The 24331-nt window shown below is 49.7% G+C and overlaps 1 protein-coding gene across 2 annotated transcripts in view; it reads left to right on the top strand.

Moving 5' to 3' along the window:
* CTNNBL1 (catenin beta like 1) overlaps nucleotides 1-24331 on the top strand; it is an 82947-nt gene that overhangs the window by 34978 nt on the left and 23638 nt on the right. For both annotated transcript variants that reach the window (XM_033153897.1, XM_033153898.1), the window contains exons 8-11: nucleotides 450-522; nucleotides 828-886; nucleotides 1838-1986; nucleotides 12180-12361. In XM_033153897.1, the coding sequence (XP_033009788.1) occupies nucleotides 450-522; nucleotides 828-886; nucleotides 1838-1986; nucleotides 12180-12361 (463 nt within the window). The remainder of the gene's footprint in view (nucleotides 1-449; nucleotides 523-827; nucleotides 887-1837; nucleotides 1987-12179; nucleotides 12362-24331) is intronic.

Raw genomic sequence — 24331 nt, 5'->3', positions numbered from 1 at the left:
AGAGTAAGAGGCGCCATGATAGAATTTGATGAAATCAGGCATGGCATGGAGAATGTGGCTCGGGGACGGTTTTCCTCCCTCTCCCATGACACAGGAACTCATGGACATCCAGTGAAGCTGAATTTGGAAGGTTCAGGACAGACAAAAAAGTCCTCCTTCACGCAGCCCATAGTTAAGCTGTGGAACTCCCTCCCACAGGAGGCAGCGATGGCCACCAACCTGGAAGGGTTTAAAAGAGGATTAGGCAAATTCACAGAGGAAATGCCTGGACGCCACAGGAAGGCTGAGTGCTCTCGAGCTCGGATCCTGCTTGCTGGTTTCCCACAGGCGCCTAGTTGGCCTCCGTGAGAGAGCAGGATGCTGGAGCTGCTGGGCCACTGGCCCGATCTAGCAGGTGCTCTCCTGAAGCTCTTACCTGACTGGCTTCTCTGCTCTGACTCTTCCAACAGGCAAAGATGCCGTTTGACGCCAACAAGCTCTACTGCAGCGAGGTCCTGGCCATCCTGCTCCAGAATAAGGACGGTGAGAGAGCTGACCTCCGCGGATTGGTATTCTGCTGTGCCGTGCCTCTGGCTTGCTTCAGATCATGACAGCTTCCGCACTCGTTCGCTCACTCTCTCTCTGTTTCCCTCCCCATCGGTGCCTCACCCCTCCTGCCTTTGGCTTCCCCTTCCTTCTGCTCACTCTCTGTCTCCTTCCCTCCTCTTTCTCTCAGCAGCTTCTGTACTCTGTCAAGCCATATTGATTTTGTTTGCTGATATATCGGTGTTAGATGGCTGTAAAATCTGACAGTTGGCTTCATTCTCCCCCCCCCTCTCTTCCTGTAGACAACAGGGAATTGCTCGGGGAACTGGATGGAATCGATGTGCTGCTTCAGCAGTTATCTGTGAGTAATTCGCTGCCATCCTCTCTGCCATTGGGAGCCCCAGAGCCAGGCTTTTAGAACCGGGGAGGGAGGGCAGGAGCAGAGAGCAGCTCCCAGCAGTGGCCACGGCAGGGGCAGGTGCATCACAGCATCTATGCGCTTCGAGGCGCATGCCTGCCATCCTGAGAGGGGGCACGGCCCCATTTGCTTGCCGCCAGCTTGGTAGTGGAATTTGCTGCCAAGGAGTGTGGTGGAGTCTCCTTCTTTGGAGGTCTTTAAGCGGAGGCTTGACAGCCGTCTGTCAGGAATGCTTTGATGGTGTTTCCTGCTTGGCAGGGGGTTGGACTGGATGGCCCTTGGGGTCTCTTCCAACTCTATGATTCTATGACTTTACAAGAATCATAGAATTGTAGAGTTGGAAGGGATCCAATCCAACCTCTTGGGGCATTCATGAAGAATTTGGTCACCAGGGGCTCCTTGTCATTACTTGATTTATTTATTTCCCCATAACGACCCTGGGAGGTAGGCTAGGCTGAGAGAGGCAGTGAGCAGCCCCCATGGTCACACCTAGGAAGCTTTATGGCCAAGTGGTGGGGATTTGAACCCTGGCCTCCCAGGTCCTAGTCTGATACTATTACACCACCCTCACTGCCCCCCACCCACCCACGGCTGCTCCTGGAAGCCTCCATGATCCCTTGTTTCGGCCACTGCGTCAGCACAGAATGCCTTTTTTAAAAAGCGTCCTGCATGCAGGTTGTTAAGGGACCTCCTTGCAGTGCTGGCGATGAGCAGCCCAGCCCCACTTCCCAGTGTGAGCTGCATATGACCTTGTGGGTCATTTATTTTCCTCACTGTACTTGGATGTCGGTAACACATGCAGCTGATATTTATGAGATTTTTTTTGGGGGGGGTGTTGCTTTTCGGGGAGGGGCGAGACAGACCATAAAGCCTTCCGGCTTCCTCCCCACGCAGGTGTTCAAGCGCCACAACCCCGGTGCGGCAGAAGAGCAGGAAATGATGGAGAACCTCTTTGACTCCCTTTGCTCCTCGCTGATGCTCAGCTCCAACCGGGACCGTTTCCTGAAGGGGGAGGGGCTGCAGCTGATGAACCTCATGCTCAGGTGAGACATGCCTGGCCCCTTGTGCAGCGAGACCTTCCTCCCCACAATTCTCCCCCCTCCCCAGCAATACATCTAGGGGTTGGGTATCAGTACTAGTATTATATTCATTTCGATCCCACCTTTTTCCCTGACCAGGGACTCAAGGCTGCTCACAGCTAAAATGGAAACAGATGAAAACATAGTGGGCAGAAAACAATCATTTAAAAACAATTATTAATAGTGTTGCATATGTATGTATGCCCTATTAGAATATACAGACCATTACAATAAAAACAGCATAGGAGCAGGCCTTTTGTTAAAAACAGTCAGTTCCCCAAAGCCTGTTGGAACAAGAAAGCCTTCAGCAAAAGGACTATCTTCTCTAGGTACGGAGATCCAAAGTTGCCTGGGAGCCACCACCGAGAAGGCTCCCTTCCGCATCCTCACCAAGTGCGCCTGTGAAGGTGGCAGACTGAGAGAAGGGCCTCTGCCAAAGATCTCAAAACCTGAGCAGGTTCATACGGAATAATACGGTTCTTCAGATAGCCTGGACCTAAGCCATATAGGGCTTTATAGGTCAGAACCAGCACTTTGAACTGTGCCTGGAAACTGACTGATAGCCGGTGGCGCTGTGGTGACAAGGGGATTGCTTCCTCCCCCAGGAGGATGTCTTGAAAAGAGGATTAGACTGATGCATGGAGGAGAGGGCGATGGGAAGGCCGACTAGCCAGGATGGGCGGCTGCAATGCTTCTGAATACCAGCTGCCAGAAACCACAGGAAGGGAGAGCTGCTTTTGAGCTCCGATCCTACTTGTGCAGTTCGCATTGGGGCACCTGGTTGTCCACTGTGAGGACAGGATGCTGGACAAGGGGGGCCATTGGCCTCATCCTGCAGATGTTCTTCTTATGTTCTTATCACCAAGTACTAGACTGAAGGCCTGTATGGCACCCTGAGATGTTGATGATGGTCAAGAAGGGCTGCAGGCCCCGTTTGGAGACGCCTCCCTCTGCCGCCAGCTCCTGCTCTCCCGGAGATGTTGGCATATACAGCGGCAAAGGCATCTGTGCAAACTGCTCGTGCTTTGGGGCGGGGCGTGTGCTGGGCTGAAGGCACCCCACACGTGCCCATATTCGGAGCCTTATGGTGTCTGTGAGGGTGGTGGGTCTGAATGGCAGCAGCCCTCCTGCCCACTTCCCCTCAGCTTACACGAGACACACACTTGTCATGTTAGACTTCTTTGTCTTTTGCATGTCCGAATTTCACAGCTGGAATCAAAGTGCTGCCAACCAGGCTTTGTGCTGGAGGCTTTTGCTGGCCGCTCAATCATTGTTTCTTGCGAGTCCCATGAGTGGCTATGGACAGACATTCTGTGGAGGTAGATAAAAAGCTCTGCCCCCCTTTTCCTCCCCCCTCCCCCCTTCTGTTAACCCTGCCAAGAGTGAGCTTTTTTTAACGAAACATCTTCTGGACCCTCCTCCCATTTTTTTGTTCCCCCTTGCGTGCCCAAGTCCCAGCCTCGATGCCTTCCTCGCTCCCTCTGGCATCCAGCTCTCCTTGCCCGTCCCCAAACCGCGCCCTGCCCAGCGCTTCCTGCCTTCCTGCTCACTCGCTCGCTCGCTTTCCCTGGGTGGGCTGAGCGGTGCAGAGAGGCGGCTGGCAAGTGCTGGCTGGCAAGAAATGATCTATTCCTGCAGACTAAGGCTGGTAATGTGCAACGGCAGCAGCAGCAGCAGGGAACTGAATAAATAACCAGGAACATGGATTATTATTCAGACCGGAGTGCTGAGTTTTCTTAAGGCTAATTAAAGCAAAGCTGCAAAGCTCTGAAACCCTGAACAAGAGGGAAGCTTCTCTTCTCTCTCTCTCTTTCTCTCTCTCTCTCTCTCTCTCCCCACCCACCTCCTGGATTTCCCGTCCTTTTCTCCTCTGAACGCTAGCCTTGCACGGCTAGCCTTGCAGAACTAATCACCTGGAGTCCTTGAGCCATATGGGTGGGACCTTGCATTTTAATTTTTAATTTTTTTTAATGGCTTCCCTTCCTTTGTGGGTGGAGTGGGGAGGGGGCTGTGCTGTTCCCCACCCTTCTCTTCCCTGGTACTAGCTGGCAAATAACAACAAGGAGAAAATGTCTCCCTGGACGCAGCTGCATTTAAAAGGAGCTCTGAAGGGCAAAGCGTAAATAAACCAGCAACCCCATCTGTTGCTGCTGCTCCTGTAGCACCTCTGCCTCCACCATAGAATGGGGTGGGACGTCTCTTTCCCTGATAGGGGAGGGCTAGGCATGGGGGGGGGGTCACAGCCAAAAATGCACAGCCGTTTCCCATTGCTGTGTTCGTGAGTCTTCTGGTGGCACAGCGTCGCGGCCTCCAAATACTAAAGGCCAGGGCATAGCCAACATGGTGCCTCCATATGCTATAGATTGCAGCTGCATCATCCTTGGCTGTTGGTTGGGACTGACTGCAGTCGTAGCCCACAGAATCTGGACCAAATTACTACAGTGTGGCGTACTTGGAGTTGCCCTTGAAGGCGACTCTTGAAACTTCCAGCCGGCCCAAGATGCAGTGGTCCGATTCCTGGCTGGGTTGCCTACAGAACCCCTGCAGCTCCAGTTCTCAGACAGCGGCGTTGGCTGCCAGTTCGTTGCCCCGTTCGATTCAAGGCACTCACGCTAGTGTTCAAAGCCCTAAGTGGCTAGGCCCCAGGTACCCTAGAGACCGCCTCCTTCCCTGCAAACCCTCTCGGGTGTTGAGGTCAGCAGAGAGAGCCCCATTGTTAGTTCCAGCTCCCTCAGAAGTTTGGGGAGGGGTTAGTCTTGGAGAGGCATTCTCGGTGGCAGTCCCTAAGTTGTGGCGTTCCCTTCCCACAGAGGTGCATCTGGCTTCTTCACTCTACAGCTTTTGGTGACTGCTGAAGGTTCACCTCTACCCCTGCCTTGGGCACCTGAGGTGTGTGTTTTCAGGACCTACCCTTTTCCTGTAATCTGTTTTGTTTTAAATCTGAATTTTAAATGGTTGTGACCTGTCCTGGACCTGGTGGTGAAGGGCAGATCATCATCATCATCATCATCATCGTCATCATCATGGTATAACTTAACCTAATCTTCCCTCCTCTTCAAACTCCACTAGCTTCAATGAGAGGCTTCGCCACTGGCTAGAGGTGAACCTGGTGCAGCAAGATGTGAGAATCTGGACTCTAAAGCATCCCATGTTCTAGAGGGGAAGGAATTGAAACTCCAGCATATATCCTTCCCTGCATGCCGGAGGAATGGTCCCTAGGTTAGCGGTGAAATGCATGCTTTGCACACAGAAGTGCTCAGGTTAAATCACTGGCGTCTCCAGCGGAAAGCATCTTTGGTAGCTGGTGGTGGGCAGGAACCATTTCTAGATGGCCTAGGAGAGCTGCTCTCGCTTGGAGAAGACAGCTTGATGAGTCTGACTCTGCACAAGAGCGTAAGAGCCCTGTTGGATCAGGCTGGGGCATCCTGTTCTCACAGTGGCTAACCAGAGGCCTGTGGGAATTCACAGGCAGGATTCAAGCACATGGACACCCCTCCCCCCAAAGTGGCTTCCAGCAACTGGTATCGCTGGAATATCAGTTCTTCCGCTGGTTTTGCTTACATCTAGAGTAAGGTTGGGATGCGGGTGGCGCTGTGGTCTAAACCTCTGAGCCTAGGACTTGCCGATCGGAAGGTTGGCGGCTCAAATTCCCCACGACGGGGTGAGCCCCCGTTGCTCAGTCCCAGCTCCTGCCAACCCAGCAGTTCGAGAGCACCCCCAAAAGTGCAAGTAGATAAATAGGTAAACGGCGTTTCCGTGCGCTGCTCTGGTTTCGCCAGAAGTGGCTTACTCATGCTGGCCATGTGACCCGGAAAAACTGTCTGCGGACAAACGTCGGCTCCCTCGGCCAGTAAAGTGAGATGAGCACCGCAACCGCAGAGTTGTTCGTGACTGGACTTAACTGTCAGGGGTTCTTTACCCTTTTAGAGTAAGGTTACCAGATTTTTTTCAATGAATCCGGGGACACTTTTCAACTTCAATGGATTTTGTATGGGGACTGATGTGTAAATCTGGGGACTGTCCCCAGGGAATGGGGACGTCTGGTAACCTTAATCTAGAGTGCACTGAGGTTGCTTGTTTCAGTAGCAAGAAAGCAATGTTTTCTGGAGTGAATGTGGATCATGTGAACAGAAGGGGGCCGGGGCAGTTAGGAGCACCTCATCCGTATGGAGATGGAGCATGTTCTCCCTCTGAAGGGCAAGGGGAGGCCGCTGGAAAGGGCTGTATCATTTTTGGTCCAAGAGTCTGCATGGGTGGGATTCCTGTTTGCTTATTCAACAAAGGACGTGGGGAGGGCCTTTGCCCTCAGACCGCCTTCCTGTAAATTGGATGCGCCCCACGTGAGGAGGAGAGAAGGGCAGGCCGGGGAGGAGGCGAGATTGCCTGCTTGCATGTGTGCACTCCATTCCATCAGTGGGGAGCGTATTTGCCTTGGCTGCAAATGAGCAAATGCAGTTTGCAAGTTGGTGGCCTCCAACTGGAGGTTTAGAAATGTCACATCCAATTAAGGTCTCTCCCCAAGCACAATTCAATTTCTTTCTCCAGATTGGGAGCTGCCTGAGGCTTCCAGGACAGAAAGTGAGGTGTCCTTCTGAGGCTTGCAGAGAGAGTGAGAGAGAATCGCGTTGTCAAGTGCCTTGGGAGCATTGGCACGAGACTTATTGCACCCCTTGTGTGGAGGAGAAACCCTCCTTCTCTCAAGCAGCTGCCTGGGAAGGCCTCACCCTGTATTTATAGCAAGCAGGGAATGAGCTTGTCTTGACTTTTAAGTGCCAGGAAGCACAATGGGGAAATGGGGGAACATATTGAGTGTGGGGGAGAAGGTTCATGAAGCTTTTCTCATGGGTTGGGGGGGGGAGTCCTTTGCTGGCTGCAGTGTGCATGCGAAGAGGGTTTGTGGGCCCAGCCAGGAATAACGCATGAAAGCCAGGAGTGTGTTTGCATGCAGAACGCACTGCAGCAGCCCCTGCAAAAATATTTCATTACGTCTCTTGTTTTCATGTCACATCAGCTCCTTGGAAACCCGAAAATTAATGTGTATCTACTGAAATTTCCTTTCAGCACAGCCTCACGCTGTGTTTATCTAGCGGAATCAGAGTCTCGTGCCACTGTTTCCTAATGCGCACCCTTCTGCAGACATCCTGCGATAACAGTCCTTCGGTTGAAGTCACTTTGGCTTCTGGCACCCTCCTTTGGGGGAGTTTCCTTGGGGCCTTTTGTCCTCCTTCATGACAGGGACAAGGAAAGGAGTTACCTGATGGGCAGGGTTTGACAGCAGTGCTTCTGAAGACCAGTTGCTGGAGGCCGCAGGAGGGGAGAGGGCTGCTCTTGTGCTTGAATCCTGCTTGTGGGTTTCCCGTAATGGGCATCTGGTTGGCCACCGGGAGAACAAGAGGCTGGATGAGAGAGGCTTGACTTAGTAAGCTCTCCGTATGTTCTTGGTCATTTGGCACCAATGCCCTGTGGGTGCTTCTGAGGTCATTCTTGCATCGATTGCCAGGATTTCAAGGTATCTGGGGAGGGAAGGAGGGGTTGGACCCAGCAGCTGCCTTTCCCACCTCTCTAATTCTGGAGGTTAGACTGCCACACAGGGGCTGCCCTTGACTCCTAACAGCTGCAGAGCATGTACCATACAGTCCGCCAAGAGTGGTTTCTGGATGCTTTTTGAAACGCTCTTTGGACGGCCTCCTTCCTGGAACCCTCTGCCACCATCGCCACCCCTGTGGCTGTCCTCTTCTCCATCTTGGAGGCTGATCCACCTTCACTCTACTGTCTGTTTGCACAACTTGTGACTCACCAAGCCAAAGGCAGCCCACTAGCTGTGCGTGGTGACCTGCTGGGAGCTTAATATATCACCACCCCCATTTCTTTCAGTTTTGGACATGTGGCAAAGCCAGGAGGTTTTCTGAGCCTTCGCATGAGTTGTGCTTGGCCTGGTGGGTTTCCCGTGCCAGGAAGTTGTCAGTGCAATGAGTTTGTTCCTGGTCTTTTTAAGGCCCAGGTCAGTCATTCGTTTGGTGAGGCTCCCAGGCTGTGGTGTCTGAATTAGTTCTCACCCAAGAGAGATTTCAATAAGCCCAAGATGAGACTAAGATAAACTGCTTGCCCTCTAGTAGAATAAATATTTCAAATAAAATCAACCTGAGACAGTCCAGTCAAACAGCTATTGATCTCTACAAGCCTGAACTTAAACCCAATGAATATTCCAGAGACCAGCTCCCTGCAACCTGCCTAAATGCTGATCAATATGCAATTACTTCCCCCGAAAAAGGAGTCCTGAAGTTCTCCAGCCAAAAGCTGAACTTTATTTTTTAGCCTTTTATTATTGCTGCTTGCAAGGTGAAGGAGAGTTGGAAGTGGCCAGGGCAGGAGAGGGGGGGAGGAGGGGAGTGGATTACTGGCCACAGCAGGCTCCTTCCTGTAAGCGCTCTGCGCTGCCCTGCTGAGCACCCAAAAGGATAGCCTTTGAAATGGGTTTGTCTTACAGTGACGTTCTATCCAAGCATCAACTCATCTGGCCTCCTCCACAGTACAAGGTTCAGATTTCTTGGGTAGATTTCTGTGTTGCATTACATTGTGCACCCCTTTGAGACATCTTGTGAAAAGGAGCGTAGAAATATTTTTAATAGATGGATCAGGGCAGGCTTCTAATAAAGCAGCTGGCAATATGGCTGCACATTTAAGTTTCAGTTGCAGTAATTTACCTCTCGGTTTGAAGATCTCAGAAGTGGCCTCACCTACATCGAAGAATTTTTATCGGGATGAAATGGAGGCACAGAGTGTGACAGGCGTGTGCTGCCTTAAGCTCCTTCTCTGGGGTGCAATTGTGATTGATTGGTTGCTTGGATGGATGGCCATCTGCCAGGGATTCTTTAGCTGTGATTCCTGCGTTGCAGGGCGGGTTGGACTAGATGACCTTTGGGTCCCTTCCAACTCTACGATCATATGATTCCGCAGACCTGCAGTCTAACGTGTACCCCACGTGCCATCATATTTTGCATTTCCCAGCCCCTCTTTTGCACCATTTGTATCACATTTGTGAAACACGTGGCATAAAGGCACTCTGGGCAAGTTGAACTGCGCATCATGGAAGGGCAGTGGTGGTGGAATTAACCCTGAAGCCGCTGCTCTTTGCCACTGCCATGTGTGCAATATTGATCCAGCTCCTCTTCCTCCTTATGCCCTCTTGGCTTCCCTGCGCAGCACAGGGCAAACCGGATGCCTGGTGTCTGCCTTTGGCAATGCAGCCCTGTGTTCTGGGATCAAGGAGGCAGGTGAAGGAATTGACCCTCCTTGGCTGGGCTCGGTGTGAGGCTGTGCTGGCCTTTTTAGCTTCGTGTTGGAAGGAGTTGGCTTGGTCTTAGAAGAAGCTGCCAAGATTTGTTCTTCCTCTTTTTTTCTCCTTCCTCTCATCTGCTCATGTTCCAATTCAAGCATCTTGGTGGCTGTTCTTCTCTTTTGGCTTTGCTTTAGGATTTTTCTTTCTCCAAATCGGACGCCCGCCCCCGAACAAATTGGGAGTTACGCTTTGCTGAATGGAGCTGTGTCGGCAATCAAACGCCCACTTTCTTGCATTCTCTTTGTTGGCATGTATTTCAAACATACGTCCGCAGTGGCATTTTGCAGCAGCGTTTTGCGAAGTGCCTGTTTCATTCCCTGCTGCTGGCAACAGCCATGGAAAAAAGCAGAAAATCCTGGCTGATTTGCTTACTGGTGTTGTGCATTCACAGGCCAGAGTGAGGGTTGAGTTCCAGCTTTGCTCTTGAACACAGAGAAGAAGAACACACATGCACCTAAAATAATTAAGTTGGTTGCTAGTAAACCATTGTGGATTGCTGGGTTCTGGGGATGTGAGAGGCTGGCATACTATAAAGGGCCACTTCACATATTGCATGCTTTAAGTGCACGTTTGAAACGAAAATGTGAAACGGAATTGAGCAGGTGTAAGAGCCTGAATGCGGCTTCTTCCTTTCCTCCGTTCCCCGTTTCTGCTTCCTTGCACACACATGTAGCTGCCATACAAGAAATATGAAACATTATTAGCGGATCAATATGGCTATGAGTAGGGAGTGCTCCCCCCCTCCCCCCGCTTGACATATCCACTGCGCCTCATCCCTCCTGCTAGTTACAGCTGTAAGAGGGGAGACCCAGTCCCCGTGTACGAAAGGTCAATAAAACAACAAGAACACCTTGTGCGAAATAAATTTGCACTCTGTTTCAAGTTTGAGAATTAGACTGTAATCTTGGCTGACTTCCATCCTCCCCTGTACTGGGGATACAGCTTACAGGAATCTCTCTTGGCTTCAGAAAGGGAGGTCGTGTGCAGATTCTCTCGAAAGGTTCGCCTAGCCTTCCCTGATCTTGTGCCTTCCAGATTCCGGCTAGGGCCGATGGGAGTTGTAGTCCAAGCCATCTGGATCGGGTAGCAGGTTGAGGAAAGCTGGAGTAGTGTACAAAATCGAGCTTTGGAATTGAAAGGGTTCCAACTGAGGCACTGAGATGGTTGGGGGCTGTTCTGGTTCCCCATATAGACAGTTGGACTTGGAACCAGGAGACATGGGTCCCATCTCCATCATGTGGTTGTTGTGCAGGCTTGGTCTAGTCACTCTCTCAGCTTCTGTTTCCACATCTGTGAAATGGGAAGAGCATTGGTCCGCCCTATGGTCGCAAGCACAATGAAGACTGTAAAGCACTAAGTAGCAAATTGAAAGTGCCAAATGCTGATCAGTAGTGTTTTTTAACAGAGGTTGGGTGGCCGTCTGTCAGGGATTCTTCAGCTGCGATTCCTATATTGCAGGGGGTTGAACTTGATTGCTCCTGGACAAAAATACCGAAATGGTGACAGAAGTGATTTATTAAGATAGAACCAGTGACAAGGAAAACAGAAGCAGTGGAGGTCTTGATGCAAGGGCTGGAGGAACATTATTAGGGAAATGGAAATTGTGATTGATATGGAGAAATACCAGGAGACACTCAGGGCAGATATGAATGGCATGGGTGGTAGGCAGGAAATATTTGGGAAGGCCTTGGTGGCTGAAATGAGGCAGAAATTACAGCCTCTGAGACTAAGAGGAGGCTGGGAGGAGGAAGGTGAGCAGGATTTTAAATCAGACTTAACTGATAGTCGCCTTCCAGTGAAATGTAATTATGCCAAAGTTAGGAATAAGAATGGGAAATACTTATTGTATATGTGCAAATTAATGTAAATAAATTGATACATTGGCAGGCTCAGATTACACACTTGCAATCAGCAAAATTTGGATAAAATTAGAAGAAGAAGAATTGATGAAGTATGTGTAAGGAAATGCAGAAGAATTTTGTTAGAATCAGAAGAAGAATAACTGATGAAGTATGTGTATGAAAATGCATAATTTTGTTAATACAGTGGTGCCCCGCTAGACGAATGCCTTGCTAGACAAAAAACTCGCTAGATGAAGGCATTCGTCTAGCGGAAGCCTGTCTCGCAAGATGAATTTTTGAATGGGCTTGCCTTGCAAGACGAATTTTTTTTTCGTCTAGCGAAAACCGCGGTTTGCATTGCCGCTTCGCTAGACGAAAAACCCGCTAGACGAAAATACTCGCAGAACGAATTATTTTCGTCTAGCGGGCACCACTGTATAAGGAACCAGAAGAGGGACTGGAGGGAAGTCATGAGGTCTAAAGAACCTCAGAGATAAGGTTTTGAGATGTTTTTGTGAATGGGGATGGGGGGGGAGGCTTGTAGTTAATTGTGGAAATTAACTGTGAAAAAACCAATAAAAATTATTTACCCCCCAAAAAAGAACTTGATTGCTCTTGGGGGTCTCTTCCAACTTACAGATTTCTGATTCTAACTGTGTGAAAGGCTTTCTTGCCTACTGATGTGCAAGCAGGTTTCTCATTCATTGGTGCTTACATATGCAGTGGACCTAAAAGAGCAAGTGTGCCCCTTTAGCAGTTGGTGCAAGAGGGAAAGAGGCAGAGAAGTTCACTGTGTCTCAGTGGCCAACCCAAAATAGAGAGTGCTCCGATCCTCTCTCTTCTGCGGACGAAGACGGAGCTTTGCTGCTTGTTCGTCATTGTGTGCAGCCTCATCCTCCTGCCGGAGGAAAATCTTCTGTATCTTGTGGCAAAGTGCATTGCCCAGTTCACTGACAAAAATCCTTCTGCTTCTACAGAGAGAAGAAAATCTCCAGGAGCAGTGCCCTGAAGGTTTTGGACCATGCCATGATTGGGCCCGAGGGAGCAGACAACTGCCACAAGTTTGTCGACATCCTCGGCCTTCGGACCATCTTTCCGCTCTTCATGAAGTCCCCCAAGAAAATAAAGAAGGTTGGGACCTCCGAGAAGGAGCATGAAGGTAGGTCTTAATCCCACACAGGCTGCCTTGCTGGCCATGAATAGACCTGCGCAGCCAGGAAGCGCTTGTAAGGCTGAGTCGGTTGCCAGCGTCTCCTCCTCTCTGGCTGCTACCAGCATGGCGGTTAATTAGCTCCTGCATATGTGCATGTGAGCCTGCCGTTTGAAGCTGTCTCTTTGATGCCAGGCTCTTTTGAAAAGAGTAATGAGCCAACTGCAAATGTCACCTCCAAAGCCGTGTTTTTTCCTGGCTCCGCGCACTGAAGTGTGACGTGAACATCAGGCGTCGCAGGCACAAACTGCTAGTGACTCTCCTGTGTTCCCCCTCCATCCCTTTCTCGGTTTCCTTCCACCACCCAGCCGCCCGCTCCCTGGAGGAGATCCAGAACGCCCACCAACCTCCTCTGCTGCTGGTCTCAGCGTTGTAGCTGCCGTACTGCCGAGGGGTGGAGATGCTGGCAGGAAAGGCCGACCCTCCTGTGTCAGGCAATGGTGAACAAAAATGACTCACTGGGGAGGATTATCTCTTAAACACACACACACCCCAGGTAGACAGTATTATTTGTTGCACTGAAAAAATGAGTGCCACAAAAACCGCAGCGGAATGCAAATTCCAAATGGAGAGGTGGGATGTCTCCCCCCCCCCCACCTGCCTTACTTCTCCAGAACAGAACATGAGAGACGTGTTTTTTTCTGCCTGCTGGAAAAGGAGAGGGCAGAAGCCTGCGCTGTGCTTTTGACAAGATTGCACTTGGGGGCGAGGGGCAGCAGGTGTGTGTGTGTGTGTGTGTGACTGGTTCAGCGAGCAGCTGTTTCCCTGCTGAAAAATGTGCCAGTGGGTGAGCTGGTAACAGAACATTTGCTTTAGAGCACCAGCATTAGGAACATGATAACATTATATTAATGAAGGCAATGGATTGGCAAGACACGTTTTTACAGGGCTATAATAGCTGCCCAGTCGAGCTTCTGCGCCTTGGATTCCGCGCTGGGAACTGGTGCAGAGAGGACTCCAGGCAGAGCACCAGGAGGCTTTGAGACGCTGCCATCATGGATGGTAGCTTTTGGGGTGGGAAAGAGAGGCCTTCTTTCAACACAGAGGCAGCCAATTCTGTATGGCAAAGTGGAGTTTTCACTTTCTTCTGAGATGCAGTGGGATAGAACCATGGGAGACTTGGCAGGGGTACAACTTTCCTTCCACCCAGCATGCAGTTCACCACCTTGGTTGGTGAAAGAGGACGTCAAAGGGTGAAGGTTGTTACAGGGGAGAATGGGTTAATTTTGTTTTCCATGCCCTGCCTGTCTCTTAAAATTCCCAGGAAATAACCAGGACAGGAATCACAGAATCAAGGAGTGGACTTGATAGACTTAAAATAGTGGATTTTTTTTTTTTAAGTGAGTTCAATTTTCTTTGTTTTGCATCGCTGGGCAGGTGAGTTGTTGAGATTGTAGCAATTCCAGTTAATAGAGATGTTTAACTGGCCTCCCTAGAGCTTGGCTGGCCATTATACTGATGAAGGAGTGTGTACGTGTGTGTTTGTGTGTAGTGTAGCAGTTTCACATCCTTCCCAAGCCATGCTAGATTTGTTGTCGTGCTCAGACAACCCAGCAGGGCTATAGGCATGGATGGCTTGAGGTTGTCTCTAGGTCCAGCCGTTTCTGAATCCACCTGTGCCACACACAAGCCACTGCTGGCCCATCATTTTCACCTGGGCCCTATATTTACAGCTTCGGGTTGACTGGACCATCTTCAGCTCAGTTAATGTAAGCAATGGATGCAAAGCTTGACCCTTGCTTTGTATGCAATCGTGTCATGTCCGCAAAATGGAGGGCATCTTTTATTCTTTCAGAGTTACAGAACTTACGCTGGGTGTTAGGGGCCAGCCCAGCTTAATGGTTGAGAAAGAGCGATCTATCAGAACAATGCCAATTTTGGAAAGGCAAAACTCTGAATTCTCTGGAGCTGTTAACCCCAGTTGAGCTGGTTTGGGAGTTGCCTTCTCTCCAGTGCTCAGATGTGACCTCCTTGTACGCTGGAAAAGTGAATGGAATGGCCCTAGTGAAATCGGGGGGGGGGGGGGGCATGAAAAGGAAGGCTAATTGTGCTACAGTACAAGCGTATTTACAAGCTCAGACCAGCTGGCCATCGAGCCCAATGTTATCCTGCCTCCAACAGATGTCACTCCGAAAGCGCCTTCCGTGCTGATTAGAGACCTCTGGGCTCAGTTTGTCCCTTGTGTGCCCATCACCTTAACTGCTTTGGTCTGCTCTCATCTGTCCTTGTCAGAGTTACTGTATGGGGCAGCCCACAAAATCTCCCTCCCTCACAAGACCCCCTTACCCTCCCGGGCAGCATCTTCGAAAGACCAGCTGCAGGATTCTTGCATGCGAGATCTCATGTCACTGTCTCCTCCGCTCCCAAAGATCCACCAGGACCTTCCTTTTGCATTCTTGACGGTATTTTGTTTGCAAAGGCAGGTGTCCTGGATTACCCAGGGATTCCCACTGGGTTGCATGCTATAACAAACCTCAGTCTCATTGTGCCTAGTAGATATTCGTTGCTGACCTCGTGGGTGTCAGGAAACACCCAAAATTCCGAGGACGTTGCTAAAGAACAGGATGCAGCACCCTTTTCCTCTTCTAGTGGCGGCCTCTTTGTTGCCTCCTTCCTCCTGTGTCGTCTTTCTGCTGTTCTTGTGTGGAATTTAAGCTCTTAAGTCAACCTGAGTCATGCTCAAACTGTGCTTTCGGCACCACCGTTGTCTGAAAAGTTGGTAAACGGGTGGTTACTGAGACAGAGACATGGTTCAGACATGGTAAAGGATACTCAGAGTCAGCACTTGCTCTTATTGTTAAAGCCTTAGTCTTGGAAAGGAATTGTTCTGCGTCGGTGGTCCTGGATGAATGAATGGCAGCTTGATGGGATTTTATGTCTATAAATTCGGCTAGCAACACTGCCCACTTGTAAGTCTAGGGAAGGCCATTATTATGAGGATTTCTCACTTGCCCTTCACCCTAAGGCCCTAGAGCAGATAGCAGCAATTTAAAAAAACACCATACTAAAAGCAGTTCAAAACTAATTACAGTCACAGGGATAGGGTGGCTCCTAAAAACACAAATCCTGGGGTGTCAGAGGCCATTGTAAAGAGGCGCATCCTCGGCATCCACCGGGAATTTATAGGATGACCTCTGTGGGGAGGGTGCTCTGGTCTTTCAGGTATACAGTGGTACCTCTGGTTGCGAACGGGATCCGTCCCGGAGCCCCATTCGCAACCTGAAGCACCGCATATGCGCGGTGCGATTTGACGCTTCTGCACATGCGCGTGACGTCATTTTGCGCGCCTGTGCATGTGCGAATTGCCGAACCCAGAAGTAACCCGTTCCTGTACTTCCAGGTTTGGCGCGTTTGTATCCCGTGACGAACGCAACCTGAAGCAATCATAACCAGAGGTACGACTGTATCTGAGCCTGAGATGTTTAGGGCTTTAAACCCCAACGTGGGCAACTTGACTCTGGCATCGCTCCTTACCGCTGTTCCTCTTCGGAGTCAGCTTTTCCTGCTTAATCGGAGCCTTTGGGATAGTACCTGCATGAAACACCTAGCTGGGCCCCGAGAGGTGCAAAATCCCCCGTGTGTTAGCCGTATGTTTGTGTGTGTGTGCATGCCACCTACACTTCTGAGCTGGAAATCTCCAAAGAGGATTTTTTTTCCTGCCAGACTATAAAGCCTTAAACAGTCAATGCCATTTAAATTAAAGAATGGCATTAAGCTGTTCACTAACAGGCACTTTGTGTTAAACAAGGATTAAAATGTGTGTCTTGATGGTTTTTGGTGGTGTTTACAAAATCTCACCACTGAGCTTGGATCTACTTTGCTTCGGAATTCCTCCAGCCTCCCTGCCGGCTCTAAGCACCTCTCCCCACCCCTCCACGGGCCCAGTGTTCATCCAGCCCCTGTGCCCGCATCCTCCACGCTTAGGGACCTGCGTGGTATGATTCTGCAAAATGCAGAATTTGAAAGCGGACCCAGAAATCGGCACCCGAAAGAAAACTCTGCTTCAGAACAGCCGCTTGATGTTTTTGAAAGCCTGTTCCCAGGAGCTGCGACAAAGTGCAGGCAGAGAATACCTTGCAGAAATCAGAGCATGATGGGGAAGAGGGGGCAGGTGAGGAAAGGAAAAGAGAAGAAATGAGCCAGGTTAGCTGAGCAGCAAGATCTGGCATGAGCGGGGGGGGGGGGGGGTGTCAATTCCATGTTGTGCAGAGCTATTCCCCCCACCCTTGGGCCAGTAGAAGCACAAACTATTCTTTCAAACGAACAAAAAAATATACGCCTGCGTTTGCTTCAAGGCGCATGCTTTCTACCATTTACAGAAAGCCAGCTTTTCTTGGTGCATAATTTGGGCACTGCAAGGGATACTGGCCAGGCCAGGCCCTTAGTCCATCTAGCCTATTAGTGTCTGTTCTCACCATCAGCAGCATTCCAGGATCTCAGGCTCAGGTGGGCTTGTCTGTCCCTGCTCACTGGTGATGCTTGAGATTGCGGACTTAAGACAATAAGGCAATGACCTTCAGCCATCGACCTCTGGCCCTTGCATACTTCCTTAAAATACATTTCAACGTGGAGTGAGAACATAAGAAGGGCCTCCTGACTCAAGCCAATGGCCCATCTTGTCCAGCATTTTGTTCTCACAGTGGCCAAACAGTTCTCTGGGGGAAACCAGCAAGCAGGATCAGAGCGCAAGAGCAGCCCTCTCCCCTCCTGCGGTTTCCGTCAACTGGGATTCGGAAGCATTGCTGGCTCTAACTGGGGATACAAAAAAAAACACTGAACTGGCTAATAGATATATGGAACAATTTACACAATCAAACATGTTAAAATAAACACATTAAAGTGCAGTGTGCAAGTCCAAGCCTGTAGATACTTATAAGCAATTAATAAACTGATGGCACAACACTGCCAGTAATGATAATAGCCTGTTGTTGTTGTTGTTGTTGTTCAGTCATTCAGTCATGTCCGACTCTTCGTGACCCCATGGACCAGAGCACGCCGGGCACGCCTATCTTTCACTGCCTCCCGCAGTTTGGCCAAACTCATGCCAGTCGCTTCGAGAACACTGTCCAACCATCTCATCCTCTGTCGTCCCCTTCTCCTTGTGCCCTCCATCTTTCCCAACATCAGCGTCTTTTCCAGGGAGTCTTCTCTTCTCATGAGGTGGCCAAAGTACTGGAGTCTCAGCTTCAGGATCTGTCCTTCTAGTGAGCACTCAGGGCTGATTTCTTTAAGGATGGATAGGTTTGATCTTCTTGCAGTCCATGGGACTCTCAAGAGTCTCCTCCAGCACCATAATTCAAAAGCATCAATTCTTCGGCGATCAGCCTTCTTTATGGTCCAGCTCTCACTTCCATACATTACTACTGGGAAAACCATAGCTTTAACTATATGGACCTTTGTTGGCAAGGTGATGTCTCTGCTTTTTAAGATGCTGTCTAGGTTTGTCATTGCTTTCCTCCCAAGAAGCAGGTGTCCTTTAATTTCGTGACTGCTGTCACCATCTGCAGTGATCATGGAGCCCAAGGAAGTAAAATCTCTCACTGCCTCCATTTCTTCCCCTTCTATTTGCCAGGAGGTGATGGGACCAGTGGCCATGAGCTTAGTTTTTTTTATGTTGAGCTTCAGACCATATAATATCCTAGCATAGTGCAATTACACAAAAGTGTTGCAAATGGCACTCTACTGAACGTGCAAAGTCTTGTACAAGGGAACGGTCGCAGGCAGGCTAGAAGACATGGTCATGCGTGATGGTAGTCGCAGACAGGCCCTCCTCGCCGTCCCTCAGCGAAAATAGATCTGAAGACCTGAATCCTGGCTATTGATCAGGTTTCGCTGGAGCTTCTTCGGTTCATCGTACTATTTGTACAACACAATACAATAAAATTGTAAGTTCTCACAGGCACAGCAAGTGGAGGCAGAGCAGAGCCATCAGGGTTAGTAGCCATCCACAGCCCTCTCCTCCTCCGTGAATTTGTCTAATCCTCTTTTAAGGCCATCCATAGTTTTATCTATGCAATGTGTGAAGCAGGACCTTCATTTCTCTGCCTTGCATTTTCCAGCATTCAGCTTCATTGGATGCCCACGAGTTGTTGGGAGGGGAAGAAAATACTTTCCCTATCCAGTTTCTCCATGCTATGCAATAATGTCACCTTCTCTCTAAACTGAAAAGTCACAAACATTGCAACCTTTCTCCATACCCTTGATCATTTTGGTTACAGTGTTACCTCGGGTTAAGAACTTAATTCGTTCCAGCCAGTGTGGTGTAGAGAGCCAGTGTGGTGTAGTGGTTAAGAGCGGTAGATTTGTAATCTGGTGAACTGGGTTCGCGTCTCCGCTCCTCCACGTGCAGCTGCTGGGTGACCTTGGGCTAGTCACACTTCTCTGAAGTCTCTCAGCCCCACTCACCTTACAGAGTGTTTGTTGTGGGGGAGGAAGGGAAAGGAGAATGTGAGCCGCTTGGAGACTCCTTCGGGTAGTGAAAAGTGGGATATCAAATCCAAACTCTTCTTCTTCTTCTTCTTCTTTTGCGGAGGTCCGTTCTTAACCTGAAACTGTTCTTAACCTGAAGCACCACTTTAGCTAATGGGGCCTCCCGCTGCTGCTGCGCCGCCAGAGCACGATTTCTGTTCTTATCCTGAAGCAAAGTTCTTAACCTGAAGCGTTATTTCTGGGTTAGCAGAGTTGTAACCTGAAGCGTCTCTAACCTGAGGTACCACTGTACTCTTTTCTGAACCTTTCCCAAACTCTGCATCTCCTTTGCACTGCTTTCTGCAGCTGGCTATGCTTCAGAGATTGCTTTTGGTTCTTTCCCTCCTTTTTAACCTTCTGCTCAGGTTTGGGTCTCACTTCCTCAAGGGCTGGGATTTGGAGTTTGGGAAGTACCTGAAATGCCAGAGCGTAGCAGCACTGTGTGTGCGCGTCGCAAAGAGCCATTTCCTCAAGCTTGCCTTGGATAGCGATGCACCTTGAGTCTTGTTCCGGTTCAGTGTCCGGCTGAGCCCAGGCACTGGAAGGATAGAGCAGCCAATTGTTGAAGATGGCCCACCAGCTGTCGCCTGCGGGAGTTGGATTGGAAGCAGGTCCAAGAGCCTGTAGTGGAAAGAAATGGATTGTGCAAGGTCGGTGGAAGAAGAGCAGCAGTTCTGGGGTTGAACACTTGCAGAGAATGATGAACTTGTGGGGAACAGTGAGTTGTGTGTGTGTGTGTGTGTGTGTGTGTGAGAGAGAGAGAGAGAGAGAGAGAGAGAGAAGCAGTTGCAATTCTATACCCTGGTGGGATTTCACAAAGTCATCATCAACCATGGTGATTTCCATTAGGCTCTTGGAAACTGTAATATTTGCTGCTGCAAACTTCATAAAAATAGCGCCACTGGGAGCTGAAGTCTGGAACTAGCTTTACTTTCTTATTAGCAGTGTTTGTGTTTGTTTCTGAAGTAATAAGTGCAGCACGGAGATCAGACTCTGTCTGTCTCCCTATAGCTTGGTTCAAAATGCTGCTACCCTAGAGCTGAGTTTTCTTGCCAGTGTTTTTATATATAGCTTTCTGTATTGCTATGCAAGCATGATATTAACATCTGTACATTAAAATCAGCACCTGGGAGACCAAGGTTCAAATCCCCACTCACCCACTGGGGTGCCTTGGACCAGTCACTGCCACTCAGCATAACCTACCTTGCAGGATTGTTGCGGGGATTAAGTAAAGAGGGGAACCGCTGTGCGCCACGTTGAGCTTAGGTGGAAAGGTGGGGTGTCAAGGCAATACATAATTTGAGTGTGCAAATGTGTCTGTTTGGGGCAGTTCATGGTGCTCTTTCTGTGTGGGTTAGTGCTTTGGGATTTGCATTTGGATCTGTACAGAGTATTGAACTTCGGAAGTTCACGTCCTTGGGAGAAGGGGCACAAAACACAGCGGGCAGAATCCATTGGGTGTTTGTGTGGAGAGAGCTAGTTGCAGTTCCTGGCCCCTCCAGCTGAAAGGATCCAATTCAGCTAGGACTGAACAAGACCATGTAGAGCAGGGGTCAGCAAACTTTTTCAGCCATGGGCCGGTCCACTGTTCCTCAGACCTTGTGGGGGGCCGGAGTATATTTTGAAAAAAATATAAGAACGAATTCCTATGCCCCACAAATAACCCAGAGATGCATTTTAAATAAAAGGACACATTCTACTCATGTAAAAACACGCTGATTCCCGGACTATCCGCAGGCCGCATTTAGAAAGCAATTGGGCCACATACGGCCCCCGGGCCTTAGTTTGGGGACCCCTGATGTAGAGCCACTTCATTCAGAAAAGGCAGAAGAGAAATAGACTGGAAGAGTCGTCCGGTTCCTGGAGTAGCTCCTTCAGCTTCACCTCCATTGTTTTCTGAGCCTATGGAAGTCATTATCATCTCTCATGAGCATCTCTTTCTCCCAAATGAAAAACAATAGCCTCCCTTTGGAGAGTTGTTTTGAGGTTGCAAACATCTGACTATGCAGCAGCCTTCAGGTCTAAAGGCACAGCCTCATGAAAGCAAACTTGGAACTTCTTTTGCCAATGGTCTTGAGATCCTGAAACAGCCACTTCTTACCTCTGCTTAGGAAAATTGGTAGCTGCCGTGTGCCAGGTCAGACTACTTCTCCATCCATTCCTGTCTTGTCTACTCTGGCCAGCAGCTGCGCCTCTTGCCAGGGCTCTCTTTGCCTCTCTTTCCCATCACCTGTTTTCCAATCCTTTTAACAGCAGACACTGCCGGGGAACGAACCTGGGACTTCCTGCATGCAAAGCTCTGTCACTCCACATTTTTATCCTAGGAGAAAATGCTTCAGTGCCATCCCCCAGGGTCAAATTGGGTGTAATCCCTGCTGCAGGGGACGGGAGGCGTCTGCAGGCTGTGCCTGACTCTTTGCCTGCCCTTTCCTTGTGCAGGAGACCTTCCTGGCAGATGGCACCCAGAGCGGATACCTGGGTGGGGCGGGGCTTGCCTGGGGCGGGAAGGAGGACACGTCCTTGGGCCGAAGCGCCAGCCAGCCAGACGTTTTGCAAGCCCTGCGTGTGGCCCACGTCTCCTTGTCCGCCTTTATGGCCCATTAACTCAGAAGTCTAATTACGCCAGCTGAGATGACAACCTTCCTGAAACGCTTTGCCAGTGAAAAATGTGTTGGTTGCATCTGCTTGTGACGCACACGCTCCCAGGGCAAATTTCCCCGGAAAGGAGGGGGCACCTTAAGTGCTAAGCAGAGAACAATGTCTTACAAAAGCAGGTCTGCTGGCAGCAGCTCACAAGGGGGCGCTTTCCTGGATGTTGCTGCAAATAATTAGCTGTTCGTGTGATGGCCCCTTAGTTCTTTCTCTGAATCAGATGCAATGCACACAGAGGAGCACACCTGTCCAGCGGGTGGATCAAATCCAAACATGGTTTGCCTGTCAAGGTAATGGAACTGTAGAGTTGGAAGGAACCCCAAGGGTCATCTAGTCCAACCCCCTGAAACACAGGAACCACAGCGAAAGACTCCGTGACAGATGGCCACCCGACCTCTGTTTAAAAAACCCCTATGAAGAAGAGCCTGCCAACTTCCACATTCAAAGGCTCTTAATGTCAGAAAGTTCTCCTTGACGTTTAATCGGAATCTCCTTTCTTGTAACTTGAAGCCATTGGTCTGGATCCCACCCTGCGGAGCAGCAGAAGACACTCTTGCTCCACAGAGGACCCCTGGAGCCCCTTCCAACCTTACCATTCTGTGATGGCTCAAGGGCAGAGAGATGGTCTTGCCCTTAAGGGATGGGGCGGCTTTTTCACCCGCCCCAAGTTTTATGAAGGCAATGCAGCTCCCATGGCAGATGGCTCCACGGGCAGAGAGGAGCCCCACTTGGAAGGCGGGGTGGCAGTGCCATTTCCTCCCTATCCCACAAGGGGTGCCCACCCTGGCATCACACTTGACGAGATGGAACGCAACTGAGCCCTCCTGCATTTCATGTCGGATTATGTGTAGAATAACGTTTATCCTCTTAGCCAAAGCTCTTCCCCCAACTGCCGGCATGTATTATTTCATCAAGGTGGCTTGGGCAGCTTTCCTTTTGTTACGGAATTCCATGGGTCCTCATTAAAGTATATTACATAGGAGAAATTTTAAAGCTATTTATCTCTGGGAAGTTTATGGTGCGGTATCAATGCCTCACAATGGAACAATTTCTGCGGAACTCTTAATTCTCCTCTTTGCCACCATACTACTTCGATTTTTAATGTTAAGCATTTTAGAAATACTTTTCTGTAAGTAGCAGTGCATAGATAAAACTGTGGAACTCCCTCCCACAGGAAGCAGTGATGGCCACCAACCTAGAAGGCTTTTAAAGAGGATTAGACAAATTCTTGCAGGAGAGGGCTATTAATGTCTGCTAGCTACGATGGCTTTGCTCTGACTCCACTGTCAGAGGCAGTGATGCTGAAAGCCTACTTGAGGGTTTCCCATATAGGCATCTGGTTGGCCGCTGTGAGAACAGGATGCTGGCCTAGAAGAGCCATTGGCCTGATCCAGCAGATGCTCTTTGCATGTTCTTATGCAAGTCCTCCTGGAGAAGTTTTGTGGAGAAAGGGGGCGACTGACACCTCGAGACTCCTAGTGTTCACGGTTTTTACCAAGTCCTGTTTCTTCTATAGATTTTTTTCAAAAAATTCCACGATACATTCTCGAAGGCCTTCTCCGCATCTGTTATGACCTAGTTGAGATTCCTGCATTGCAGGGGTTGGGCTAGATGACCCTTGGGGTCCCTTTTTCTCTGATTCAGGAGGTCTGAGCTAGGGCTTTTGACACCCAGAACCCATTCGACTGCCTCTTTTCCAGCCTACGGGTTACAAGTGAGCACACCGGCATGGGAAGGATCTCTGCTAGGATTCCCTCCCTCCCACCTGCTCCATCCAGACAAAGCAGCCAATTTTTCCTCCTATAAATTTTTAATTATTGCTCTTATCTGCTCCTGCGATAACGCTGCAGCTTGGAGAGCCTGCCTGTTGTTTATGCCCCCTTCTGATCTTGTATGTACACACAAAACTTCTTTTGATAGGAGAGATTATTTGCTTGCCTTTGCTGCCTCAGCCCGGAGGCCGCAGCATGTGCCCTAATCTCCTGGCTGCGCAGCAGAGATAGGGAGTATAAATTTAATCGAGGTGAACTTGGGAGTGTTTGAAGATTGCAACAAAGCTTCATGAATCCTGCCACCTTTTGCACTCCCGATGAGCTGGATTTCTGTACCCAGAACCTCCGAGGTTATGGAGGGCAGCAAAGATTGGCAGCCGACAAAATCTAGAATTTAATTGCTATTCATGAGGTCCGCAGGTGGCACTAAAATCTTGATAACTAAGTGGCTTGGAGCTGCAGCTGCCCAAGCCTTTTCAAATGTCAAAAAGGGAGAGCTGCTGTTTCCCTTTGCCTGTCCCTGTAGAGACTGCCGTATAGTTTTGAGGGTAGTCATGTATCTGGAAACACATCCAGGAGAACCAATGATGTCTTCTAGTGTCTCCTTGTGTCGTGACAGCCTTCATGTTGGCAGAAAATGTGCTTGACTCTGTTAACTTTGCTCAGTTGGGGGCGGCAGGGGGAATCTGCCTGCAGGGTGAAGGTGATGGTCCCAGGGAGCTATGGGATCGAATAAAACTTTGGTCAAGAGAGGCTGGGTCATGGTTTCAGCAGGCCTGAAATGCCTTCGTTTCCCTGGATTCCGGAATGTGTAAAAGCAGAAATACCGTCCTTTCTAGGCGAGAAGATGGTGCAAGCAATAGACAATCTGGCAAATATTTTCACAGGGGTGGGCAGATTGCAGATGTCTGCTAAAGTTACTGTTTTGTCTAGTGGACTCCTCCAAAAGAGGTTGCTCTAAAACACTGCGTTTGTACATGCGCCATCCAGTAGATGTAGACATAGGCTGTGACCCTAAACTGTCAGC

The sequence above is a fragment of the Lacerta agilis genome, chromosome 6 (assembly GCF_009819535.1).
Source record: "Lacerta agilis isolate rLacAgi1 chromosome 6, rLacAgi1.pri, whole genome shotgun sequence".
NCBI lineage: Eukaryota > Metazoa > Chordata > Lepidosauria > Squamata > Lacertidae > Lacerta > Lacerta agilis.
The sequence above is the reverse complement of the archived record's forward strand: the minus strand, read 5'-3'. Positions and strand labels throughout refer to the sequence as shown.